This window comes from Petromyzon marinus, chromosome 14, assembly GCF_048934315.1.
Source record: "Petromyzon marinus isolate PM22_M1 ecotype Great Lakes invasive population chromosome 14, UKy_Petmar_22M1.pri1.0, whole genome shotgun sequence".
Lineage (NCBI taxonomy): Eukaryota > Metazoa > Chordata > Hyperoartia > Petromyzontiformes > Petromyzontidae > Petromyzon > Petromyzon marinus.
The window spans coordinates 15,484,907-15,508,426 of record NC_133680.1 but is presented as its reverse complement, the minus strand read 5'-3'; the positions used below and the strand labels follow the sequence as shown (position 1 = coordinate 15,508,426).

General features: G+C 48.4%; 1 protein-coding gene across 1 annotated transcript; it reads right to left on the bottom strand.

The window, feature by feature from the left end:
- Positions 1-1,175: 1,175 nt before the first annotated feature.
- Positions 1,176-21,025, bottom strand: TLCD1 (TLC domain containing 1). Its single transcript, XM_032953973.2, has 4 exons — positions 20,602-21,025; positions 8,366-8,445; positions 7,983-8,065; positions 1,176-1,564 (listed from the first exon to the last, which is right to left on the bottom strand). Exons 1-4 carry the CDS (start codon positions 20,796-20,798, stop codon positions 1,181-1,183), a joined length of 744 nt encoding a protein of 247 aa, XP_032809864.1. The 5' UTR covers positions 20,799-21,025; the 3' UTR covers positions 1,176-1,180.
- Between the last annotated feature and the right edge of the window lie 2,495 nt (positions 21,026-23,520).

The window sequence follows — 23,520 nt, the reverse complement described above, 5'->3', positions numbered from 1 at the left end:
ACCCAAAAAAACCCTCTTATGGATATTGGTCGCGAAAACCTACGTGTTAAAATACTCTTAACTGCGCATCCAGCCACTTTCGCACTCACCCTCCCGCTCACCGACCCTCTCACTCCCACCCGCTCATTCATTCACCCACCCGTTGCTAATCAAGTGTTCTCACCATTACACCATAAAACTTGAGGTTCCTTCGTTCTCAGTTAATCTATATGTATAAAAGGGAAATTTGTGAATGTCTGTTCAAAAAGTTTAGCATACTTTCCGATATGCAACAAACTTGAAATTTGGCATGTGGGTAGCTTCCAGACTGTACACAATGCAAAAGTATAAAAACTTTTGTATTTTGGGGGGGGGAGGGGCGCAATAATGGGTACATTTTGCACGGCAAGTGAGCAGTGACGTCACATCTGTGATGTCACCCGCATGCGGCATCGTAACGGAGTGTGCCTGGTGACGTCACACATCCCCCCCCACCCTCCGCGTAGGCCGTGTATTAATCCAAGACAAGAATCCAAGTCTCGGGCGAAGCCGGGTAGTTAAAGCTAGTGCAAAATAAACTATAACCAACCCTCGTGATTCTTCATGCTAAACTGACATTCTGTGACCAATTGAAAACTGCGCTGTAATAAGATACTTATTATTTGTATGACTGTTTTATTATTCGCTTGTCTTCCCAGGAAAGCCTGAGGGCGTCTCAACTCTTTGTCAGGAGGGTCCTCCCAGTGTTCTGCAGTCGGGAGCAATGTCGCTGCTGTGCGTAATCCCATTTGAGTAATTTGCAGGTTATTTGTCAGTTGGTATGTTTGGCCAATTGTAGTTGCATTGAATGTCTTTTCGCTAAGGATGGAAAAATTGAGAATCCGGAGAAAATCCACTCAGTATAGGGGGAGGACATACATACAAATCCAGCTCAGGATCTTCTTGCTGTGAGGCACGAGCATTAAAGACTGTGCTGTCGCCCTTCTGCTCACTCAGTCACGTATTGACATGTATTGTGTTAAGATAAAATATTTTGTCTTACAAAAAAATATTTAATTACTTTTAAGGTGTTAAAAATATAACTACAAATTCGCAAACATCAAGAGCATACAAAAAATGAAAACCCACATGGGAATTAACCTGACAAACTGGACATGTCTGTTAACCACTCAACCAAACCATTGCTTCATTCAGGAAAAGCTCAATCTGAAACAAATTTATTGTTATTGCATTGTTTTAACCTGGGACAAAAATCTGTGAGCAGCAATCGATAGAAGTAGATGAGCATGATAATATTCATGAGGTTCAATACTATACAGAAGAAAAGTGGATGCATCAAGAGCTGCCATTGTACAATAACATAGGCAGTTAGGTAGGCCTGTGCACCGAGACGAAAAATTACATATGTGAATGCGTTAAGGTATCGGTTGAGTCGATAGGCCCGACTGCAGCCTGCGTTGGCTCCTGCCAGCTTCATGAGCAGACGCGCGTGCAGAAACACGCTGTTCACTTCTACAAGCAGGGCCACTGTGGTCCCAGCGACGTACTGTCGGGTCAGCAGCGAGTACCCGAAACACGACAACACCTGTAGGAGCACAACAGCACAGGTGATATATTGCAAGGACTGGCCAAGGATATGTAATAATAATCACCATCTTTGCATTTACATGGCGTGGATGAAGTGGCTCGGCAACTGAAAGCGACTTTGCATCACATCTCAATCGTTCGGAGGGCACCCCCAGTGGCAGCTGTCCCTGTGCGACGCAAGGCGACTCTGCATTCGGGGCTCGAGTACGCAGCCATTCCGCAGACGCGGAACTGTGCGAGAGCCGTTGCTATGGGTGACGTCACTGCCATTCCAACCAGCCAAATCAGCTACAACGGGGATTTTGGCACCAATTTCCAGCAGCAGAAGAAGAATGAACTCAGCGTCTGAAAGGATGGACACTTGTTTACGATGCGGATCGAGCGGCGGCAGGAGCCACATGAGAAACGAGCGCACGTGGCAGAGGCAAGCACAGCAATGTTGTCTTCATAGTTTAATAAATCGTTTTCATTGTCTTCATAGTTTATTATATCGTAAAAATTATGTTAACCATAATAGAAATTTTGATAAAGTATAATGCAATGTTGTTAATGTTATAGGCGTATTACTTTGTTAGGAATAATGTTAATATTAACCACAACCATTCCCCACAACCGCTCAAACCACAACCATACACCACAACAAATGCTCAAAGAACCACAACCATACACCACTCAAACCGCAATCATCACAAGAAGTGCATCAATACACGCAGCTTCAATCACTCGAACACAACTACACCAACAAACACATGGTACGCCAAATAGGCACAGCATAGGTGATGACTGTCATCCAGCTTGACGAACTGTGATTGACCATGCAGGTATGACTCAATCAACCCCAGTGCCATACCCAATACATTGAACCTTGACCTAAGATGCTCGATGAGTATCTCTTGGTCGATGGTGTCGAAGGCAGCTGAGAGTTTCAGTTTCAGTTAATTTATTTTGGTATAGCCCTGTGAGCCATTCGGCTCTTGAATCGGGTGCAACCACAACAAACGAAAAAAACATCTTAAAGTGACTATGTGACTGTGCAAACAGAAAAACCATGAAAAAACAGCAAAATATTCCTGAAAAAAGCACCGTACACCAACGCTGTGTGCTAAAAATCCCAGTGGGATGCAAGTCAAACAACAACCACAAGAAAACTTAGATTAAGGCCATCAGTCTAACTCCGTACTACAACAAAACAAACATGTCCAAACCAAAAAAACTTTTCGAAATCACCAAAAAATAAAGCCATAATTGCAATGTAACAGTGAGCACAGGGACTGTGACCGAATTTTTACAATAAACTACATAAATAACATGTAACACCAAATCCTAGAGCCATAGCTGGCTGCATGAGTTACTCCACAACAACAGAGATTGAAGCCAACCAATGCTGTGGTGCACCAGTCATCCGTGAGCTTGTAGAGGTCATCAGTGATCTTTAGTAGAGCCATCTCAGTGCTGTGGAGCTTCCAGTATGCAGACTGTAACAGGTGGAATCTGCCCATTTCAGTGATGTAGGGAAGTAACCGCCTCAAACAATGGTTCCCTATGACCTTTTAAATCGTACTCAGGTTTGAGATCAGGTGATAGTTTGCCGAGTCACTGACTCAAGCCAGCTTTTTTCAGGAGTGCTGTCACCTGCGCCATTTTGAACTGGTCTGAAAAACAGCCTTCACTGAATGAAGGATTTTGCCAGGTGGACAATGAGCGGTTCAAGCACGTCCGTGTATGATTTGAAAATCGATGTATAGATGCATTCGAGTTGCGATGTTAATTGGCAGCTGTCCAATGAACATTGACACCTCTGCCACCGAGGTTGGTGCCAGGGTCTCGAGTTTTTCATTGGTTCCAGGTTGATCAAACTCAGATGGAAAATCGGGAGAATCCATTGCCTTCCAGCTTGAAACTGCCATCTTGGTCATGACTATTTTATTGGTGAATAACGTCACAAGTACTGTTTACAGACCGGGTTGACAAGTTGATGGGTCGTTGGAGTGCAGCAGACCCTTCACGATGCGCCACAGAGCACAGGGATCGTGAGCCGACCCCCATTGATGCACAGAGCACTGAACGATCTGCGAGACTCAATAACGAGTCAGCTGACAGATCTGCAGGCAACTCTATAAGCGAGGCGGACAGTCTTGAAACCAGTTTTCTTTCAGAGATGCTATAGCCTCTGCGTCCACTTCACTGCAATCGCCTCCGGTAACAGCCATTTACCCTTTGGTTCTTTCGGTAAAGTCACGTAGAAAATAAAATTAAATAATAGGATACGACGTTTCGATTGCAACACAAGCAACCATCATCAGGTATAAATGAATGAGAAAACAAACATAGTAAACTTGGAAATATAATGCAATACCACACAGAGTCGGCTAACACAACAGTCAACACCCCACCTGGTTGATTACGTTCTTCCAAAGATTGCAAAATTTGAGAGAGAGAGAGAAAACACAGACATTGAGACACATAGACACACATGCAGAGAGAGACACAGAGAGAGACACTAAGACAAAACAGAAAGACAACGCCTCTGTGTCGAGGCCTTAAATAGAGAGAGGGGGGGGAGGGGTTGGAGCAGAGAGGGGGGGGGGGGGGCAGAGAACAACGAAAGAGCTGTGTGGAATTCCGGACCATAGTGCCCGGAGTACAGACAATGGACCCATAAACAAACCAGCACGGCAATTTTTAGAGCAAGAAAATTGGAAGTTTGAGAAAGCAAATTTAGTCAAATTAGGAAGTGTAATGCAATGTAACACAGAGAGTCGGTTAACACACAGTTAACGCATATCCTGGTTGATTACGTTCTCCCAAAGATTGCTAAATTAGAAGTTGAGCGTAAGTTGTGAGGAAACCCTCCCCGTAGAGGTGGTTCAAATTAGAATTGAAGCTTTCGTGGCTGCAGGAATTACTCTTTGGTTCTTTCAGGAAAATCACGTAGAAATAAATTAAATAATAGAATACGACGTTTCGATTGCAACACACGCAACCATCATCAGGTATAAATAAATGAGAAAACAAACATAGTAAACTTGGAAATACAATGCAATACAACACAGAGAGTCGGCCAACAAAACAGGCAACACCCCACCTGGTTGATTACGTTCTTCCAAAGATTGCTAAATTTGAGAGAGAGACTCACACTCACACAGAGACAAACAGAGAGAGACACACACATAGGCACACAGAAAGACAACGTTTCTGTGTCGAGGCCTTAAATAGAGAGAGGGGGGCGGGGGCAGAGGGGGAATTGTGTGGAATTCCTGCCCATAGGGGGGCGGACGAGCTGGACACTGGACTTTTAAACAAACAAGCACGGAGCGTTGTGTGGAATTACTGCCCAAAGCGGCCAGAGGAGAGAATGGACCCATACACAAGCACGGCAGAAAGCAAATTTAGTCAAATTAGCAAGTGTTATGTTTGTCTGTGTGAGTCTCTCTCTGCTTGTGTGTCTGTCTGTGTGTCTCCGTGTCTATGTTTTGTCTCTCAAATTTAGCAATCTTTGGATGAACGTAATCAACCAGGTAGGGTGTTGACTGTTTTGTTGGTCGACTCTGTTGTACTGCATTATATTTCCAAGTTTACTATTTTGTTTCCTCATTCATTTGTACCTGATGATTGTTGCTTGTGTTGCAATCGAAATGTATTATTATTTAATTTATTTATACGTGACTTTACCGAAAGAACCAAAGAGTAACTCAACTTCTAATTTACCAATCTTTTGAAGAACGTAATCAACCAGGCTATGCGTTAACTGTGTGTTAACCGACTCTCTGTGTTGCATTGCATTACGCTTCCTAATTTTACTAAATTTGTTTTCTCAAACTTCCAATTTTCTTGCTCTGAATATTGCCGTGCTTGTTTGTTTGTGGGTCCATTGTCTCTTCTCCGGCCACTATGGTCCAGAATTCCACACAGCGCTTTCTTTGTTCTCTGCCATAATCCCACCCCCCCCCTCTCTCTGCCCCAACCCCTCCCACCTCTCTCTATTTAAGGCCTCGACACAGAGGCGTTGTCTTTCTGTTTTGTCTTGGTGTCTGTCTCTCTCTGTGTCTCTCTGCATGTGTCTGTCTATGTCTCCATGTCTGTGTTTTGTCTCTCTCAAATTGAGCAATCTTTGGAAGAACGTAATCAATTCTAGATTTAAAGCTTTCGTGACTGCTAGGATCCATACTCTTTGGTTCTATTGGGTAAAGTCACGAACCAAAGAGTAAGAACGTAATCAACCAGGTAGGGTGTTGACTGTTTTGTTGGTCGACTCTGTGTTGTATTGCATTATATTTCTAAGTTTACTATGTTTGTTTTCTCATTCATTCTTACGTTATGATGGTTACTTGTGTTGCAATCGAAACGTCGTATTTTATTATTATTTAATTTATTTATTTTCTACGTGACTTTACAGAAAGGACCAAAGAGTAATTCCTGCAGTCACGAAAGCTTCGAATCTATCCATTTACCACGCGCTTTCCCCGTCCTCTTTGTTCCTGTTCGGATGGGTGCGCGTTCATCAAGAACAGCAGTGATATTATTTTTTGATTGAGCTGCAAATGAATCGACCATCTCTGCAGGTTTTAGACACGCCGATGATGACGAGATTTTCTGATGGAAAGCATCGTGGTTACAGCCATCACCCACCAAGCCATGTTCTCACTACATGGTCAGTCTCACTAATGCTACTTTCAACAGACTGGTAAAAGATATCTGCAGGGGTAAGTGTCATGGCCCAGTGGTAGTGTGTTTGCTGCTTTGTTGCCAAGCCGACTTTCAACATTAGCCTCTGTTTCTTAGGATTAAAAATCAGCCTTCCACCTCTGCTTCATGACGATGGAAAGAGACTCCAATTAAATTGCGTAGAAGTACAGTCTTTATTCATCAGATGTGTAGAAACACGTCTGATCAGGGAGATAGATGTCTGAGCAAGATTAATTCAATCGTATTATTTGCTATTCACATGTTACAACATTCATTCACATTCTGCTGCCAAAATCCATGATTGCAAGTACGAGCTTGAAAACGTGCTCATTAACATCAAGCCAAAGCAGCTGAAGCATAATATTCTTGCCTCTGTATTGGTTGAATAGGATGCCAAGGCTGCTGAAATATGCACCACTTCAGAATTTGCTTCAGACGTCAGATGCTACTGATGAGACTGAAAAAGTCAAAACCAGTGCATGTTTTTTCTGCTTAAACCATGCTGTAGGAAAATATTAGTTTAAATAGCCAGGAGATGAAACTGTTTCTTTATTTGTACACCGGGCAACAGGCTTTTATATGATTAAGTTGTTTTTTGGTTAGGCCACGAAATGATCTGGCCAAATATGTCTCAAGACCCTCCACCACCCAACGTAGCCAAACAAATCAAATTGACATGTGTATAAGATTTATCGAACCAAGTATTATGGTTTGAGCTGACAATTTCTTGGAACTGGGTCAACCATCTTCAGGTCGATGTTCTAAAATCGAAAATGTGCATGGGGCATTGACATGGCCCAGTGGTAGTATGTTCACTATTGCAGAGGTTCACAGTTGGAATTTGGCAGGCTGTCCTGATGAAAACTGAGTGATTAACCATAAGAAATGTGACATCTGCTTTACAGTGGATGTTAAAGATCCTGTGGCATCATTCTAAACGAGGAGGCCATTTGTGTACCGACATCGCAATCCAACTTTAATACGTAGGCTTTCTCAACCAATGCCATACTCTGGTCTTCACACATGATTGGCTCACAAGTGACAACATTACATTTATCCCTATGTTTAAGACCAAAATAGGAGGATTTCTCCATAACTCTGCCTGTCGCCTGATGGGGCTCGTTTGAAATACCGGTGAATCGTCCGAATTGTACATTTTGTGCATTTACTCTCCAATACACCAGTGTGCTCAACGAGTAACGAATTACCATGTTTTCTTTACATGACAAACCTTATTAATAGACTGTCACATGGTGGCGGGTTTAACTACATTTATATTTACGCGATCTAACCCCAATAATCTCTATTATGGATCACAATCTAAATTTGCCAAAGTTGAAAATTACTCAATTGGGATTAAACATAGTAACAACGCTCCATTTTTATATACTTGGTTCTTTCGGTAAATTCACGTAGAAGGGAAATAATAAAATAATACAAGAATATGAATCCCTGCAGTCACAAAAGCTTTAAATCGAAATCACTCCTTTTTGTTTAAACTATTTGAGAATGCGTGAAACAGTGCCTCCATGATAGCATTGTACTATAATGGCACGAAAACCACAATAACTATATAATTCTTATCATTATTAAGTAGGTTTAGGGTTAATGTAATTATCAATGAGTATAAATGCATGAGATAACCAGGAACGAGGGAAGATGACAAATGCGGAGGGGCACAAGGAGGAGCGGAGAGTGGAAACTGCCCTCGAGGATCATGAGACACTCACCAGCGCATGGTGAAATAGAAACTCCCATGAAGCCTTCACCTGACCACTCCAAACAATATCCAGTGTGTCCTGCAAGAAATAGCCTGCACAGAGCCACACGTCAAATTACTTCACACGCAATGAAGCTGCGGAACATTGTGCAATCTTTATAGCTTTACGCAGTCAGGAGTACGATTCATAATTAAATTTTGTTCTGAAGCTGGTTGGCAAATTTTCAGGAAAAACATCATTTATGTAAATCGGTACCTGACAATTACATTTATTTGGTGATATCTGGTGAAGGGTCATGGGACACAAATTTGGCTGGCTGATTACATAATTTTTTTGCCTAGCCCAAAAAATTATTATGAATCATAACCATTGTGAAAACATCCCTCCCTTACCTGTGGAGATGGCTAGGAGCACGTTCATTGGCAGAGTATAGCTGGTAAGGTCAGTCAACACCTCAGGAAAGAAAATCAAGCTGGAAAAACAAATAGGATTAAGGTTAAAATACTCAATTCATAAAATACACTCATCGATGAAGGCCCACAACACCAAGTGGCCGACTATAAATAGCATTATTAAATGTGTAGTGAGTTAAACTGAGTCGCAGACATATACTTGGAGGCAACACATTAATTAACTCCGACACAAAAGGGATAACTTTCCCTTAACAGAATAACAACCTATGGTGGTGACCACCAGGCTAACTACACTAGTTACAATGTAACTGCTACTATGGACCGGGATCACAGCTTGGGTCCAGGTCCACGTGTTGGAGACTCGAAGAACGTAGGACGTAGACATAGACGAAGGTTTCTTAAGGATTAACAAAAACGCCGGTCCCTCTGGGAACCCGGTTTATATTCTCTCCGCTGTGGCTGGCTCCGCTCTTCCAGAATCCTCCGGAAGGTTTTGGATGCTAACTACGTGACCACCCCAACCCCCAATTGGGCCCCTAAGTAAACTTAACTGGTCACGTGTCCTCTCGGGTCAACCAGTGCCATGGCCTTCAGTAACCTCATTCCTACGGCCGGCACTTCCACACCCTGTCCTGTAGGGCTGACACTGCACCCCAAGCGGGGTGCCATTTAACGCTATTAATCAGCGCTCACCGAGCCCCTCTAGGGCCGGGACTACACCCACATCATAGTCGTGTCCGCGATGTCATTACACCACACGCAATGCCTCTCTAGGGCAGGCACTGTACAGTGACATCCCGCGATGTCACTACATCACACCCCCCCCCCCCCCTTCGTAGCACTCAGCCGTCCCAGGCTGTCAACTCCCCCTCAACAAAACAAAACGAACAACCCCTTAGTGTGCCTCAACAAATAAATACCCCAACCCATCTATACAATATGTACACTATATACAGAATATATAGTAACTAATGGGGAAAGGAGACGAGAGATTAGAACAACAATAGGCAAAAACCAAGGAAGAGAGAGAAGGTGAGAGAGAAGGGAAGAGAGAGAGGAAATAAAACAAAATGCAGTAACACGTGAAACCTCGGGACCCCCTCCAGCACCAGCATCTCCCACCCTCACCGTGTAACAACACCCGCAAGCACAATAAAGGCCAGGTTTAGCAAATAACCAATACGGCCTGCCGAGTGCGACAACCAACTGACGGTGTGGGAGTGTGTGTATGGGGATCACGAAAACCCGAAGAGTCTTTGATCGAGTCCTTGTGGCAGGGCTCCCAGGGGAGGTGGGCGTACTCTCCCTGGGGGTTTGGGGGGAATTTGAAAATGTCCTGTCAAACCCGGCTCCTCACAAAGAGCAGCTGGCCGGGCAAACGGGCCTTCCTCTCCCGAATCTTGTGGAGACGGCACAGGTGGCGGCTTGGGGGACGTTAAACGCACGGCACCTTCGGGTATAGTGGAGGACGGTCAGGCGGACGATGGCGGTGGTCCAGGGAGGCGTCATCGGGGCACGCGGCAGCCCGACGCGACATGTCCCGGCAGGCAGCAGTTGTAGCACACGACGAGGCCGCTCCCAGGACGAGGAGAGGTCTTTCGCCGTCGAAGTTGTTCATCCCGTCGCACCATGCCGTCCCCTTACCAGCCTCCGCCTTGGGTCACAGGTTTGGACGGGCTCCACATCTTCGGGTGTATAACACGCCTCACGAGGTGCGGTACACGCCGCCAACCCCTTATGTCATTGCAAGAGCTGGTGCACCTGGATGCATCTTGCAACCTTGAGAGAAGACACATTGTCTTCATCTGCGGCCGGCAGGACGATGTTGAGGTCCTTTGCCAACGTTAACAATCTCTCAAGGACCAGCAAGTCGATTCCGTCATGGTCCATCTTCGGGAAGGCGGCCTTTGCTAGCGCCAATAGTGCACTACAGAAGGCGAGGGGCATCTCGGCCTCCCCCCTCCTCCGCGCAGAGAAAGTAAACTGCACATTTGATGGCGGTTCGTAGATTGCCACCATTTGAGCAAAGGCTTGATGTAGCTTGGCCCTCTCTGACGGCGGGATGGTGAGAAACGCTGCCAAGGCGGCAGCGCTCTCAGCACCTCTGTCCACCACGCCAAGTTGCTGTTAGCTAGGAACCTGCGCTTGAAGGCCACCCAGTCGCCTCTGGTGGCTGAAAATTGTTTAACAAACGGTAGTCGTCGCCTGAGATATGGAATGTCAACAGGCGAATTCGACGCAGTCTCAGATTTGGCGGGCTCTCCGCTCCGCAAGCAAAATGGCAGCCGCTTGCGCGGGCTGCACCACGGAGATTTCCCGTTGGCGGGAAACGGCGATGGAATGCTCGACCCCGCACAGCTCCGGTGCTCTCTCCTCCACCGCTGGCTCTTTGCAGTGGAGCTCCGCAATGATCGCCGCCACGGACTCGAGGAGTTCCGTGAGGCACGAGCGGAAAGTGCGGCGCTCTCTCCACGACGGCGATGAGCTGTCTCTGGGATGGTCGTCGCAATGACATAAGGGGTTGGCGGCATGTACCGCGCCTCGTGAGGCCTGTGATACACCCAAAGATGTGGAGCCCGTCCAAGCCTGCGCATCGACCCAAGGCGGAGGCTGGCGAGGGGACTGCATGGTGCGACAGAATTAACAACTTCAACGGCGAAAGACCTCTCCTCGTCCTGGGCGCGTGCTTGTTGTGTACTACAACTGCGACCTGCAGTTGTAGGGCTGCCGCGTGCCGCGACGACGCCTCCCTGGACCACCACCGTCTTCCGCCCAATCCGTTCTCCACTCCACTATACCCGAAGGGGAATCGCGACATAGCACACACTCGGCCCCTAAATCCACCTCACTCATCACGTTCGGTCGGTTTTCATTCCCGTCATGTGTCGGTGCGCGAGGGTTCGGATGTTGCTCGGGCTGACTGGCCGCTCCGACCGGCTCAGTGGTCGGAGTTGGCCTATTGAGTGTTATCGGATTGGTAGAGGGGGTTGAAATCAGAATACTCATCGATACTGGTGAATCCACGTTTTTCACTTACGAGTTGATTTTTTACATTTTGCCCCCTAAATGTTGTACCCTATGTCCCGTTGGGTTCCATGCTTTGCCGCAAATGGCGGCTCATTGGGCATTATTGGGAAAGTAACAACGGAGGTGTGCATTGGAGATATAAGATTGACGGGACCAGTTCTTGTATCAACGTCCCTTGCGGTTCCTTGCTTACTTGCTTGGATTGCCTTGAGTTACCTTCGGGCCATCGAATGCCCTTTTTGCCTTCTCCCACCCGATTGTGTACAGCCAACGCTACTGTACAAGTGCTTGCGAGCAAGACCGTAAAGATTCCCCCCGGCACGCAGATGTTGGTTCCCTTACGATTGCACAAGCTGCTAGACCAGGAGGCAACTGCGGGAGAAATCCTTCTAGGACCCTCAAACAAAGCCATTCGTGGGTTGACGTTGGTGGGGGCCCAGACTTTGGTATCCAATGACCATGCACCGTTGAATGCAGGGTTTGATACGTGTCATTCAGGAGGGCACCATAGTAGCCCACGCATCGCCCGCAATTCGCGAGGGAAACACCGTCGGCAGTGTGGGGGTCGCGTTGAATACAAAGCCGCAACAGGTTTCTGATGAAAAATGTATGGATACGCTTTGTTCTGAAAATTCGGAATTATCCAAGTCCTATACGGGGGAGTTGAGGTCGCTTTTGCGTAAATTCTCCGATGTGTTTAGCAAGGGCAAATTTGACATCGGCCGCACTACGTTTTTGAGTCACCACATCGAAACGGGCGATGCCGCTCCCATCCAGCAGAAGCCATTTCATCAACCGCCAGAAGACTGGCGGTTGATGAAATGTTGGCCGCCGATATAATCTCGCTGACGCGGACCCTCTTCCTCGGATGGATGATTCCCTGGATGCTCTAGCAGGAGCATGTTATTTTTCGACTCTTGACCTCTTTTTCGGATTTTGGCAGTTGCCGCTAGATGAATCAGTTGCCGCTAGATTAATCTTAGCCCAAGACAGCCTTATGTACGCCACAAGGCTTGAATTTAATCAGCTTCCGATGGATCTTCATTCCGTGCCGGCTACATTCCAGCAATTGATGGAACTGGTTCTAGCCGGCTTCCAGTCGGACTCATGCCTGATATATCTTGATGATGTTATCGTTTTTAGCCGTACGTTCAAAGAACATCTGGAATGGCTACTTGCTGTTTTTCTTAAAATGTGTGCGGCAAAACCTCAAATTTAAATCCCAGAAGTGTCACCTGCTCCAAAAATCTGTTCGGTATCTTGGCCACATAGTCAGTAAATCAGAGATAGTGACAGACCCGGACAAAACCGTGTGTGTACGTTCTTGGCTGACCCCCACGCCGGTGGAGGAGGTGCGAAGTTTAATTGGTTTTGCGTCTTATTACCGCCGTTTTGTCGCCGGGTTTGCCACTATCGCCAAACCTCTCCATGCCTTGATGGCAAAGGGTCAGAAGTTCCATTGGGGGGATAAGGAGGAGGACGCATTTGTTATGCTCCGGGATAGCTTGGTGAACGCCCCTCCCCTCCGATACCCCGACTTTTCCTTGCCGTTCGTCTTTGATACAGATGCTAACAACACCGGAATTGGCACTGTTCTGTCTCAAGTTGTCAATGGTGTCGAGAGTGTTGTCGCATATGGCAGCAGAGTGCTGTCTCCGGCCGAACAACGGTACTGTCACATGCCGGGAACTTTTGGCTATTGTTTGTGCAACAGTATCACCCCTATCTTTATGGCAGACGCTTTGATGTGCGCTCTGACCATGCAGCGCTACAGTATGCGCTGCGTATTGAGTAGCCGTCTGGCCAACTTTCATGTTGGTTGGAAATCCTCCAAGACTATTCCTTTACTGTTTCCTATTGCAAAGGCACCTGACACACGAACACGGATGCCCTGTCGCGATTACCAACGAGCGACGGGTGCGCGTGTTTTTTGGGCTCGGGGCGTTGTAAGGCACCTACCGAGGACTTGCCCCCTCCCCTTGTGGCGTCAGCCAAGGTTGACACCTCTGAGAATGTCGATGGTCCTGTGGCACGTGACGCCGTTATTGGCTTAGACCATGTGGAGTGGGGGCGCCTCCAGGTTGAGGATGCTTCCCTGTTAAAGTTACGACACCGTGTCAAGGAGGCGAAGGGGGTTGGGGATCGACGCGGTGTAGCCTCTTTCATCCTCAGAGGCGGATTGCTCATGCATTGGGATGGAGGGTTGCAACGTTACAACATTTTCTTGCCTGCTGCCCTACGGGGTAAAGTCATCTGGGCGGTGCACGAGCGATTGTTACACCTGGGTGTGCATAAGACGTTGCCACACTTAAGCTCGACTTTTTCTGGTCTGGCATGGTGTAAGATGTTGCTGATTTATTGAAGGGGTGTGTGCAGTGCGCGTGGCGGAAGCCCCCGTCTAAACCCTGTTGTCCACCGTTGCAATCCATTCAGATCTTTCGCATACATTAGCTGGTCACTCTTGATATCCTTGGTCTATTTCCTACTACCCCTCGTGGTAAGAAGTATTCACTCATGGGCGTCGAATATCTTTTGTGCTGGCCGATGGCCTGGCCGCTTCCCAATCATTTGGCGGTGGCCATCACCGAGGCATTTATCGATGGATATGTGATGGACAAGGGTGCCCCTGAGCATCTCTTGACTGATCAGGGCAAATAATTTTCTTCTAAATTGCTGCGGGAAGTGTGCGACTTGTTGGGAACAAAGAAAGTACGTCACTATACCACCCTCAGACAGATGGAATGCTGGAGTGGCTGCACAGGACTCTGACCTTCATGTTGAGCCATCAGGTCAGCAAGTCCCAGCTTGACTGGGACTTGCATGTTCCCGGGGGCCTGGCTGCCTATAGAATTGCCCCTCACGTATCCACCGGCTACTCACCATTTGTTTAATTTACGGAAGAGAGCACGATCCCCCCGATTGATGTCCAATTACGAGCCACGCCAAACAAGGCTAAATCAATCAGAGGCTTTCTGAAGCGCGCGAGGCTTCCAGAGAAAATTCCAATTCGCGACAATTGGCAAATGAGCAGCTGAGGGGTCTCCATCTTTCCGCACATGAGTGGGCTCCAGATGGCAGAGTCTGGCTGCACTGTCCACAGGTACCGGTGGGTACATCACCCAAATTGTTTAAACCCTGGAGGGGGCCAGTTGATGTGATCCGGGTTGTTCGGCCCCAGTGCATTCAAATTCACTGGGGTCGGTGGTATTGGTTCGTATATCCCTTTCACCTCAAGCCTTTCATCGCTGCGTGAAGTCATCCCATCTCTACTACGCAGGGGGCGAGCGTCAGATGTGTCCGGCGAGCTGAGGTGTGTACCCACTAAGGTTGGTCCTCAGGGGAGTCATGTGATCCCGTCCTCAGGTGCCACGCGTTTAACGTCCCCCAAGCCGCCACCTGCGGTGTCTCCACTGGAGTTGGGAGAGGAAGGCCCGTCTGCCCAGCCAACTGCTCTTCGTGAGGAGCCGGATTGGACGGGACATTTTCAGATTCCCCCCGGGACCCCCTGGGAGAGTAAGCCCACCTCCCCTGGGGGCCCGGCCACAAGGACTCGATCAAAGGCTCTTCGGTTTTCGTGATCCCCATACACACACTCCCACACCGTCAGTTGGTTGTCGCACTCGGCAGGCCGTATTGGTTATTTGCTAAACCTGGCCTTTATTGTGCTTGCGGGTGTTGTTACACGGTGAGGGTGGGAGATGCTGGTGCTGCGTCGAATTCGCCTGTTGACATTCCATATCTCAGGCGACGACTACCGTTTGTTAAAAAATTTTCAGCCACCAGAGGCGACTGGGTGGCCTTCAAGCGCAGGTTCCTAGCTAACAGCAACTTGGCGTGGTGGACAGAGGCGCAGAGAACGCTGCCGCCTTGGCAGCGTTGCTCACCATCCCACCATCGGAGAGGGCCAAGCTACATCAAGCCTTTGCTCAAATGGTGGCAATCTACGAACCGCCATCAAATGTGCACCTTACCTTCGCTGCGCGGAGGAGGGGGGGGGGCCGAGACGCCCCTCGCCTTCTGTAGTGCACTATTGGCGCTAGCAAAGGCCGCCTTCCCGAAGATGGACCATGACGGAATCGACTCGCTGGCCCTTGAGAGATTGTTGACGTTGGCAAAGGACCTCAACATCGTCCTGCCGGCCGCAGACGAAGACAATTTGTCTTCTCTCAAGGTTGCAAGATGCATACAAGCGCACCAGCTCTTGCAATGACATAAGGGGTTGGCGGCTTGTACTGCACCTCGTGAGGCGTGTGATATACCCGAAGATGTGGAGCCCGTCCAAACCTGCGACCCAAGGTGGAGGCTGGTGAGGGGACGGCATGGTGTGATGGGATGAACAACTTCGACGGCGAAAGACCTCTCCTCGTCCTGGGAATGGCCTCGTCGTGTGCTACAACTGCTGCCTGCCGGGACATGTCGCATCGGGCTGCCGCGTGCCCCGATGACGCCTCCCTGGACCACCTCCATCGTCCGCCTGAACCGTCCTCCACTATACCCGAAGGTGCCGTGCGTTTAACGTCCCCCAAGCCGCCACCTGTGCCGTCTCCACAAGATTCGGGAGAGGAAGACCCGTTTGCCCGGCCAGCTGCTCTTTCTGAGGAGCCGGGTTCAACGGGACATTTTCAAATTCCCCCCAAACCCCCAGGGAGAGTACGCCCACCTCCCCTGGGAGCCCTGCCACAAGGACTCGATCAAAGACTCTTCAGTTTTCGTGATCCCCATACACACACTCCCACACCGTCAGTTGGTTGTCGCACTCGGCAGGCCGTATTGGTTATTTGCTAAACCTGGCCTTTATTGTGCTTGCGGGTGTTGTTGCACGGTGAGGGTGGGAGATGCTGGTGCTGGAGGGGTTCCCGAGGTTTTGCGTGTTACTGCGATTTGTTTTTCTCTCTCTCTTCCTTTGTTTTGCCTATTGTTCTGTAATTTTGTCCCCTTTCCCCATTAGTTGCTGTATATTTGGTTATAGTGTACATATTGTATAGATGGGTTGGGGTATTTATTTGTTGAGGCACACAAGGGGTTGCTCGTTTTATTTGTTTGTTGAAGGGAGAGTTGACAGCCGGGATGCCTGAGTGCTACAAGGAGGGGTGGGGGGGGGTGTAGTGACATCACAAGACATCACTGTGTAGTGCCGGCCCTAGAGAGGCACGGTGTGTAGTGTACCACTATCGCAGGGGTGTCCAATCTATGGCCCACGGGCCAACTGCGGCCCGCGGTCCAGTTTTTATTGGCCCGCAGCAAATTCTGAAAATATAATTGAATATGGCCCGCACAAGAAACTTGAGCTCAATTCTGTTGCACTTCTCAGTTTCAACACTAGATGGAGCCAGCCACGGAAAACCGTGCTTCTCCACTAAACAAAATTAAGCCAAGAAAAACTTTTACCGCGAGTCACCAGAAATGGCAGCACCGAAGAAACGCAAAATAGCAAGTGAGTGTAGAAGATTTCAAACACGGTGGGAAAATGGATATTTTTTCAAAGAAATCAACGGAAAGTGTGTCTGTTTGATTTGCAATGAAGATGTTGCTGTGATGAAAGAGTATAATGTCCGTCTGCACTATGAGACCAAACATCAGAGCTACACATCGTACACCGGTGCCGAACGAACACAGAAAGTCAAGCAAATGGCGGCTAGCCTGCAAGCTCAACAACAATTTTTTTTCGTGCTAACAAAATACAGGAAAACGCCACAACAGCAAGCTATGAAGTCACTAAACTAATTGCCCAGCACGGCAAACCGTTCTCAGAAGGTGATTTCATAAAGCAGTGCCTCATCAAAGTCACAGAAATAATGTGCCCGGAAAAAGTGCAGGATTTCAACAGCGTGAGCTTATCCAGAAATACAGTGGTGCGGAGAATCGAGGACTTGTCAGCTAACTTGAAACTTCAGCTGAGAGACAAAGCTTGTGCTTTTGATTTTTACTCGATAGCATGCGACGAGGGCACAGATGCCACAGACACCGCGCAGCTGTTAATTTTTTTGCGGGGAGTAGATGATAATTTTTGCTGTATGGAGGAACTGCTTGATATGATGAGCCTAAAAGGCACAACGACGGGTAGAGATATTTTTGAAGCTGTGTCAGAGGCAGTTGAAAAGATGGGGCTTAAATGGGACAAGCTCTGTGGAGTAACAACGGATGGAGCTCCGGCCATGACGGACGAGCGCAAAGGAATGGCATCGATGGTGTGCGCCAAGGTAAAAGAGAGCGGAGGTGAGGCTGTTAGGATGCACTGTATAATCCACCAAGAAGCACTGTGTGCCAAGACTGTCCAGCTGGGCGATGTGATGAACACTGTTGTAAAAACTGTCAACATAATTCGAGCTAGAGGACTGTACCACAGAGAATTTTAAGCTTTCCTATCTGATGTGGATGCTGAATACGGGGATGTACTCTACCACTCTGATGTGCGTTGGCTCAGCCGCGGCTCTGTGCTGCAGCGGTTTTATTCGCTGAGATCAGAAATCGACCAGTTTTTTAAAGAGAAGGGCCGACCTCTTCATGAACTGAGTGACCCTCTGTGGCTGGCAGACCTGGCATTTTAAGTTGATCTTACTCATCATCTGAATACACTGAACAAGAACCTACAAGGCAAAGAAGAGCTGGTGCCACACCTGTATGCGCACATGAAAGCCTTCTGTGTAAAGCTCCGCCTGTTTGAGACACAACTACGAAGCTTTAATGCTGCACACTTCCCTGCGCTGTCTGAAAGCAAGTCTGCTTTTCCAAAGGCCGACCTGCTAAAAAGGAGAAATATGTGTCTGTGATTGTATCTCTCGTGACAGAATTCAACCAGCGTTTCCAAGATTTTTCTGTCATTGAAAAACAAATCAAGCTGTTCTCGACCCCCTTCCTGGTGGATGCAGAAGAAGTGGAAGAGAGTCTGCAGTTAGAACTGATTGAAATGAAATGTGATGATTATCTGAAGAGTCAACATCAGCTTCTCTCCCTCCCTGACTTCTATCAGAGTTTGGATAATGCCAAGTTTCCTCTGATGAGACGCCACGCAAAAAGAATGATGAGCCTGTTCGGCTCAACATACATATGTGAACAAACATTTTCTCTGTTAAATCAGAAAAAAAGCAGACTGAGAACCAGAATGACTGATAGCCATCTCTGTGAAGTCCTTCGTGTCTCAACCACCAAACTTTCTCCTGACATGTCAGCCATCCTTCGATCCAAAGGACAGCATCACTGCTCCCACTGAGTGCAATGTTCTTCACATTATAGGCGAGTTAGAAATACACACAGTATTCATGTGTCAATATGTCACCTCTAGTGTGTGGCCCGGCCTTTTGTTTATTTTTCTGTATTTGGCCCTCACTAAAAAAACATTGGACACCCCTACACTATGGTGTGGGTGTAGTACCGGCCCTAGAGGAGCTCAGTGAGTGCTGAATGATATCGCTGGATGGCACCACGCTTAGCGTGCAGTGCCGGCCCTACAGGATAGGGTGTGGGAGTGCCAGCCGTAGGAATGAGGTTGCTCAAGGCCATGGCACTCTGGTTGCCCTGAGAGGACACATAACCATTTAAGTCTTCAAAAGGGCCCCAGGTGGGGGCTCGGGGTGGTCACGTGGTCGGGGTCCAGATCCTGCTCGAGGATTCTGGAAGGTGGTCGTTGCCAAGGGCGGAGCCAGCCACGCCGCAGAGAATATAAGCCGGGTCCCCCAGAGGGACCGGCGTTGTTGTTCATCCTGAAGAAACCTTCGTCTACATTCTACCGAGTCTCCAACACATGGACCTGGACCCGAGCTGTGGTCCGGTCCATAGTAGTTAGTTACGTTGTAATTAGTGTAGTTAGCCTGGTGGTATTCTGTTAAGGGGCAGTTACCCTGTGTTGGTGTTAAATAAATGTGTTGCCTCCAAGAGTACGTCTGCGACTCAGTTGAACTCACTACACATGTGTCGTGAGTCCAACTGAGTCGCAGAAATTGTCTTGGGAGCAACACTATTACATCAACTCAACAAAACATAATGTAACCTACACTTGGGTGTTGAATGCCCATCTAACCACGCTACGGTAAAACTAGACACGGTCCCGCTATCCCGGACCGGACCACGAGCTGGGTCCCGGACCGCGTGGCTAGAGGCTTCTTCAACCCGACGTGGATCTTCACTCACCAACAATCCAGAACCCCGAGCCCCACGTTATATCGGCCCGGGCTGGAACTGGCTCCGCCTCTCACCCCGCCCACCTCGATCTCTCTGGCCCTTTCTCGCGTGACCACCCAGCGGCCCCCGTGCACCAGAGGCCCCCCTCCAATATCATCTGGTCATGTGTTGGCAGGTCAACCAGCGTATCATGCCCCAATGTAACCCTGGCTGGCTGACACTCTTGCTTATCAGCATATGATTTCAGCATACTGATGCAATAAGAACTTTAAATCTTTTATTTTGATTTAAAGCTTTCGTGCCTGCAGGGATTCATATTCTTGGTTCTTTCGGGAAAGTCACGTGACTTTACCGAAAGAACCAAGAATATAACTTGAAATCTATTGGGATGTTCCTGTAACTTAATTTGAATCTGAATCTTAAAAAAGCAAATTCACTTTCTGGAATTTTTATTTATAGAATAATTGTGTTTTTGCACTATTTTTATTTCTTAAGTAACGCGGTTGCTTTAGATCTAATTCGTATCTGGTTGTCTCTCCACGGATTTTCTTTTCTTTTTAATTGCTGTACTTTATTTTACGTTATTGCTTTTGTCACGATGGCAACACAGGTCACTCGAGCAAATGAGACTATTCCTGTCTCTGGCGTTCTCACCCAAAAACACAAAACAAATTAAACTTTAAACTTACTCGGAACGCCTTAAAGCGTTTCACAACACAGTAATCACCAAACAAGGTGATAAGCAATATCAAAAGTGTACACGCACAATTTAGCCGCTGTATAAACCCGCGCTATTACGCAATTGTGGTGGTTGTTTTCGCGGTCGTGGTGGCAGAACGGTATCGATGATTTTGGTCGTGGTGTTTGTGGGTATGGTGGACATGGTGGTGTTGAATGAAGGAGGGCGTGGATCTGATGATAGCGATCATGACTGTAGTGGTGGTAGTGGAGCTGGTGATAGCGGTGATGATGGTGGTTGTGGGTGATACTGGTGATAACTGGGGTGGTGGTAGTGTCAATGTGAGACCCCGTTGTTGAGTTTGAGACCCAAACCGAAGTTGATCACTCACCAGCCGAGGGCGGAGGGCCCCGCGATGAGCGCGTGGGCCATGGACACGCGCAGGTTCTGCCAGCGCCACAGCCGTGTCGCGTCCCCGCGGAGTACCGCGGGCGGAGGCGCCACGGGACCCAGAGCCGGGCCCAACGCGCGGAATGCGACCGCCGACAGCAGCGAGAGGAGCGCGGGGCCCATGGCGGCAACGTGCATGGGGTGAGACGAGACACCAGGAGGGGAGGACGAGACACCAGGATAGGTGGGGGGAGACGGGGAGCGGGAGGACACGGGGGAGGGGGAGAACACGGAAAAGACTGGGTAGACAGCAGCTATCGCGCTGGCCAGGCGAAGGGGCTCTGAGGGCACGGACTTTACTACTCAAGGGAGGGAGGCGGTAGCAGCAGCCGCGGTTGCGCAAGGCGACGAGTGGGATAGTGGCGCGCGCAGCGCGGCGGGAGATTGGGAAGGAATCTCACCCGACCGGGTCCCGCAGGGGAGGGGCCACACCTTGGGGGGAGGGTGGCACACCTTGCGGGTGGGGTGTGTGGACATTACCTCGGAGAATTATAACTCAGAAAGAAGCGCGCGCCTCGCAGGGCGAGAGGGAGGCTCCACATTCACAGGGCATCATCTCCACTCGGATATTCCTCAATCCATTATAAGGACTGAGTCTTTTAGACTGTTTCGTCTCTTATTGATATTTGTTCAACAACCACACTGCATACTCTTTGGTGCTTTCGGTAAAGTCACGTAGGTAGAACAATAGATCACGACGTTTTGATCGCAACAATAAGCGACCGCAATATAATGCCTCGTCCACAGCAGTCTGCACCTGAAGACGGTCGCTTGTTGTTGCGATCGAAACGTCGTGATCTGTTTTTTTTTTCTACCGACGTGACTTTACCAAAAGAACCAAAGAGTATGGATCCCTGCAGTCACGAAAGCTTCACATCAAGATTGAACCACACTGCAGGTCACGAAGACAAAGATCCCCCGTAGCGTCTTCACATACTGTTGGAGCAAGTGCTGTTGCAGGTTACAACACACTCGGCCACCCTTTCACTCACTCATCCACTCTTTCACGTATTAACACTCTCAGCCACTCACTCACGGACCCAATCACCCACCTACTCACACGCTCACTCACACAATCACCTACTCAATCACCCATCCACTAATGAAAACACTCACCCAAGCGCCAATTCCCTCATTGCGTAACCCTCATACCCTCATGTTGTTATTACCTGCAGTGTGGTGAGTGAGTGTTGTTGTAACCTGTGGTGTGGTGAGTGAGTAGGTGAGTGTTGTTGTGACCTGCAGTGTGGTGAGTGAGTGGGTGAGTGTTGTTGTGACCTGTAGTGTGGTGAGTGAGTGGGTGAGTGTTGTTGTGACCTGCAGTGTGGTGAGTGAGTGGGTGAGTGTTGTTGTAACCTGTAGTGTGGTGAGTGAGTGGGTGAGTGTTGTTGTAACCTGTAGTGTGGTGAGTGAGTGGGTGAGTGTTGTTGTAACCTGCAGTGTGGTGAGTGGGTGAGTGTTGTTGTGACCTGTAGTGTGGTGAGTGAGTGGGTGAGTGTTGTTGTGACCTGAAGTGTGGTGAGTGAGTGGGTGAGTGTTGTTGTAACCTGTAGTGTGGTGAGTGAGTGGGTGAGTGTTGTTGTAACCTGTAGTGTGGTGAGTGAGTGGGTGAGTGTTGTTGTGACCTGCAGTGCGGTGAGTGAGTGAGTGTTTTTGTAACCTGTAGTGTGGAGAGTGAGTGGATGAGTGTTGTTGTAACCTGTAGTGTGGTGAGTGGGTGAGTGTTGTTGTAACCTGCAGTGTGGTGAGTAGGTGAGTGTTGTTGTAACCTGTAGTGTGGTGAGTGAGTGGGTGAGTGTTGTAACCTGTAGTGTGGTGAGTGAGTGGGTGAGTGTTGTTGTAACCTGCAGTGTGGTGAGTGAGTGGGTGAGTGTTGTAACCTGCAGTGTGGTGAGTGAGTGGGTTAGTGTTGTTGTAACCTGTAGTGTGGTGAGTGGGTGAGTGTTGTTGTAACCTGTAGTGTGGTGAGTGAGTGGGTGAGTGTTGTTGTAACCTGCAGTGTGGTGAGTGAGTGGGTGAGTGTTGTTGTAACCTGCAGTGTGGTGAGTGAGTGGGTGAGTGTTGTTGTGACCTGCAATGTGGTGAGTGGGTGAGTGTTGTTGTAACCTGCAGTGTGGTGAGTGAGTTGGTGAGTGTTGTTGTGACTTGCAGTGTGGTGAGTGAGTGGGTGAGTGTTGTTGTGACCTGCAATGTGGTGAGTGAGTGGGTGAGTGTTGTTGTAACCTGTAGTGTGGTGAGTGAGTGGGTGAGTGTTGTTGTAACCTGTAGTGTGGTGAGTGAGTGGGTGAGTGTTGTTGTAACCTGTAGTGTGGTGAGTGAGTGAGTGGGTGAGTGTTGTTGTAACCTGTAGTGTGGTGAGTGAGTGGGTGAGTGTTGTTGTGACCTGCAGTGTGGTGAGTGAGTGGGTGAGTGTTGTTGTGACCTGCAGTGTGGTGAGTGAGTGGGTGAGTGTTGTTGTGACCTGCAGTGCGGTGAGTGAGTGGGTGAGTGTTGTTGTAACCTGCAGTGTGGTGAGTGAGTGGGTGAGTGTTGTTGTAACCTGCAGTGTGGTGAGTGAGTGGGTGAGTGTTGTTGTGACCTGCAATGTGGCGAGTGAGTGGGTGAGTGTTGTAACCTGCAGTGTGGTGAGTGAGTGGGTGAGTGTTGTTGTGACCTGCAGTGTGGTGAGTGAGTGGGTGAGTGTTGTTGTGACCTGAAGTGTGGTGAGTGAGTGGGTGAGTGTTGTTGTAACCTGTAGTGTGGTGAGTGAGTGGGTGAGTGTTGTTGTAACCTGTAGTGTGGTGAGTGAGTGGGTGAGTGTTGTTGTGACCTGCAGTGCGGTGAGTGAGTGAGTGTTTTTGTAACCTGTAGTGTGGAGAGT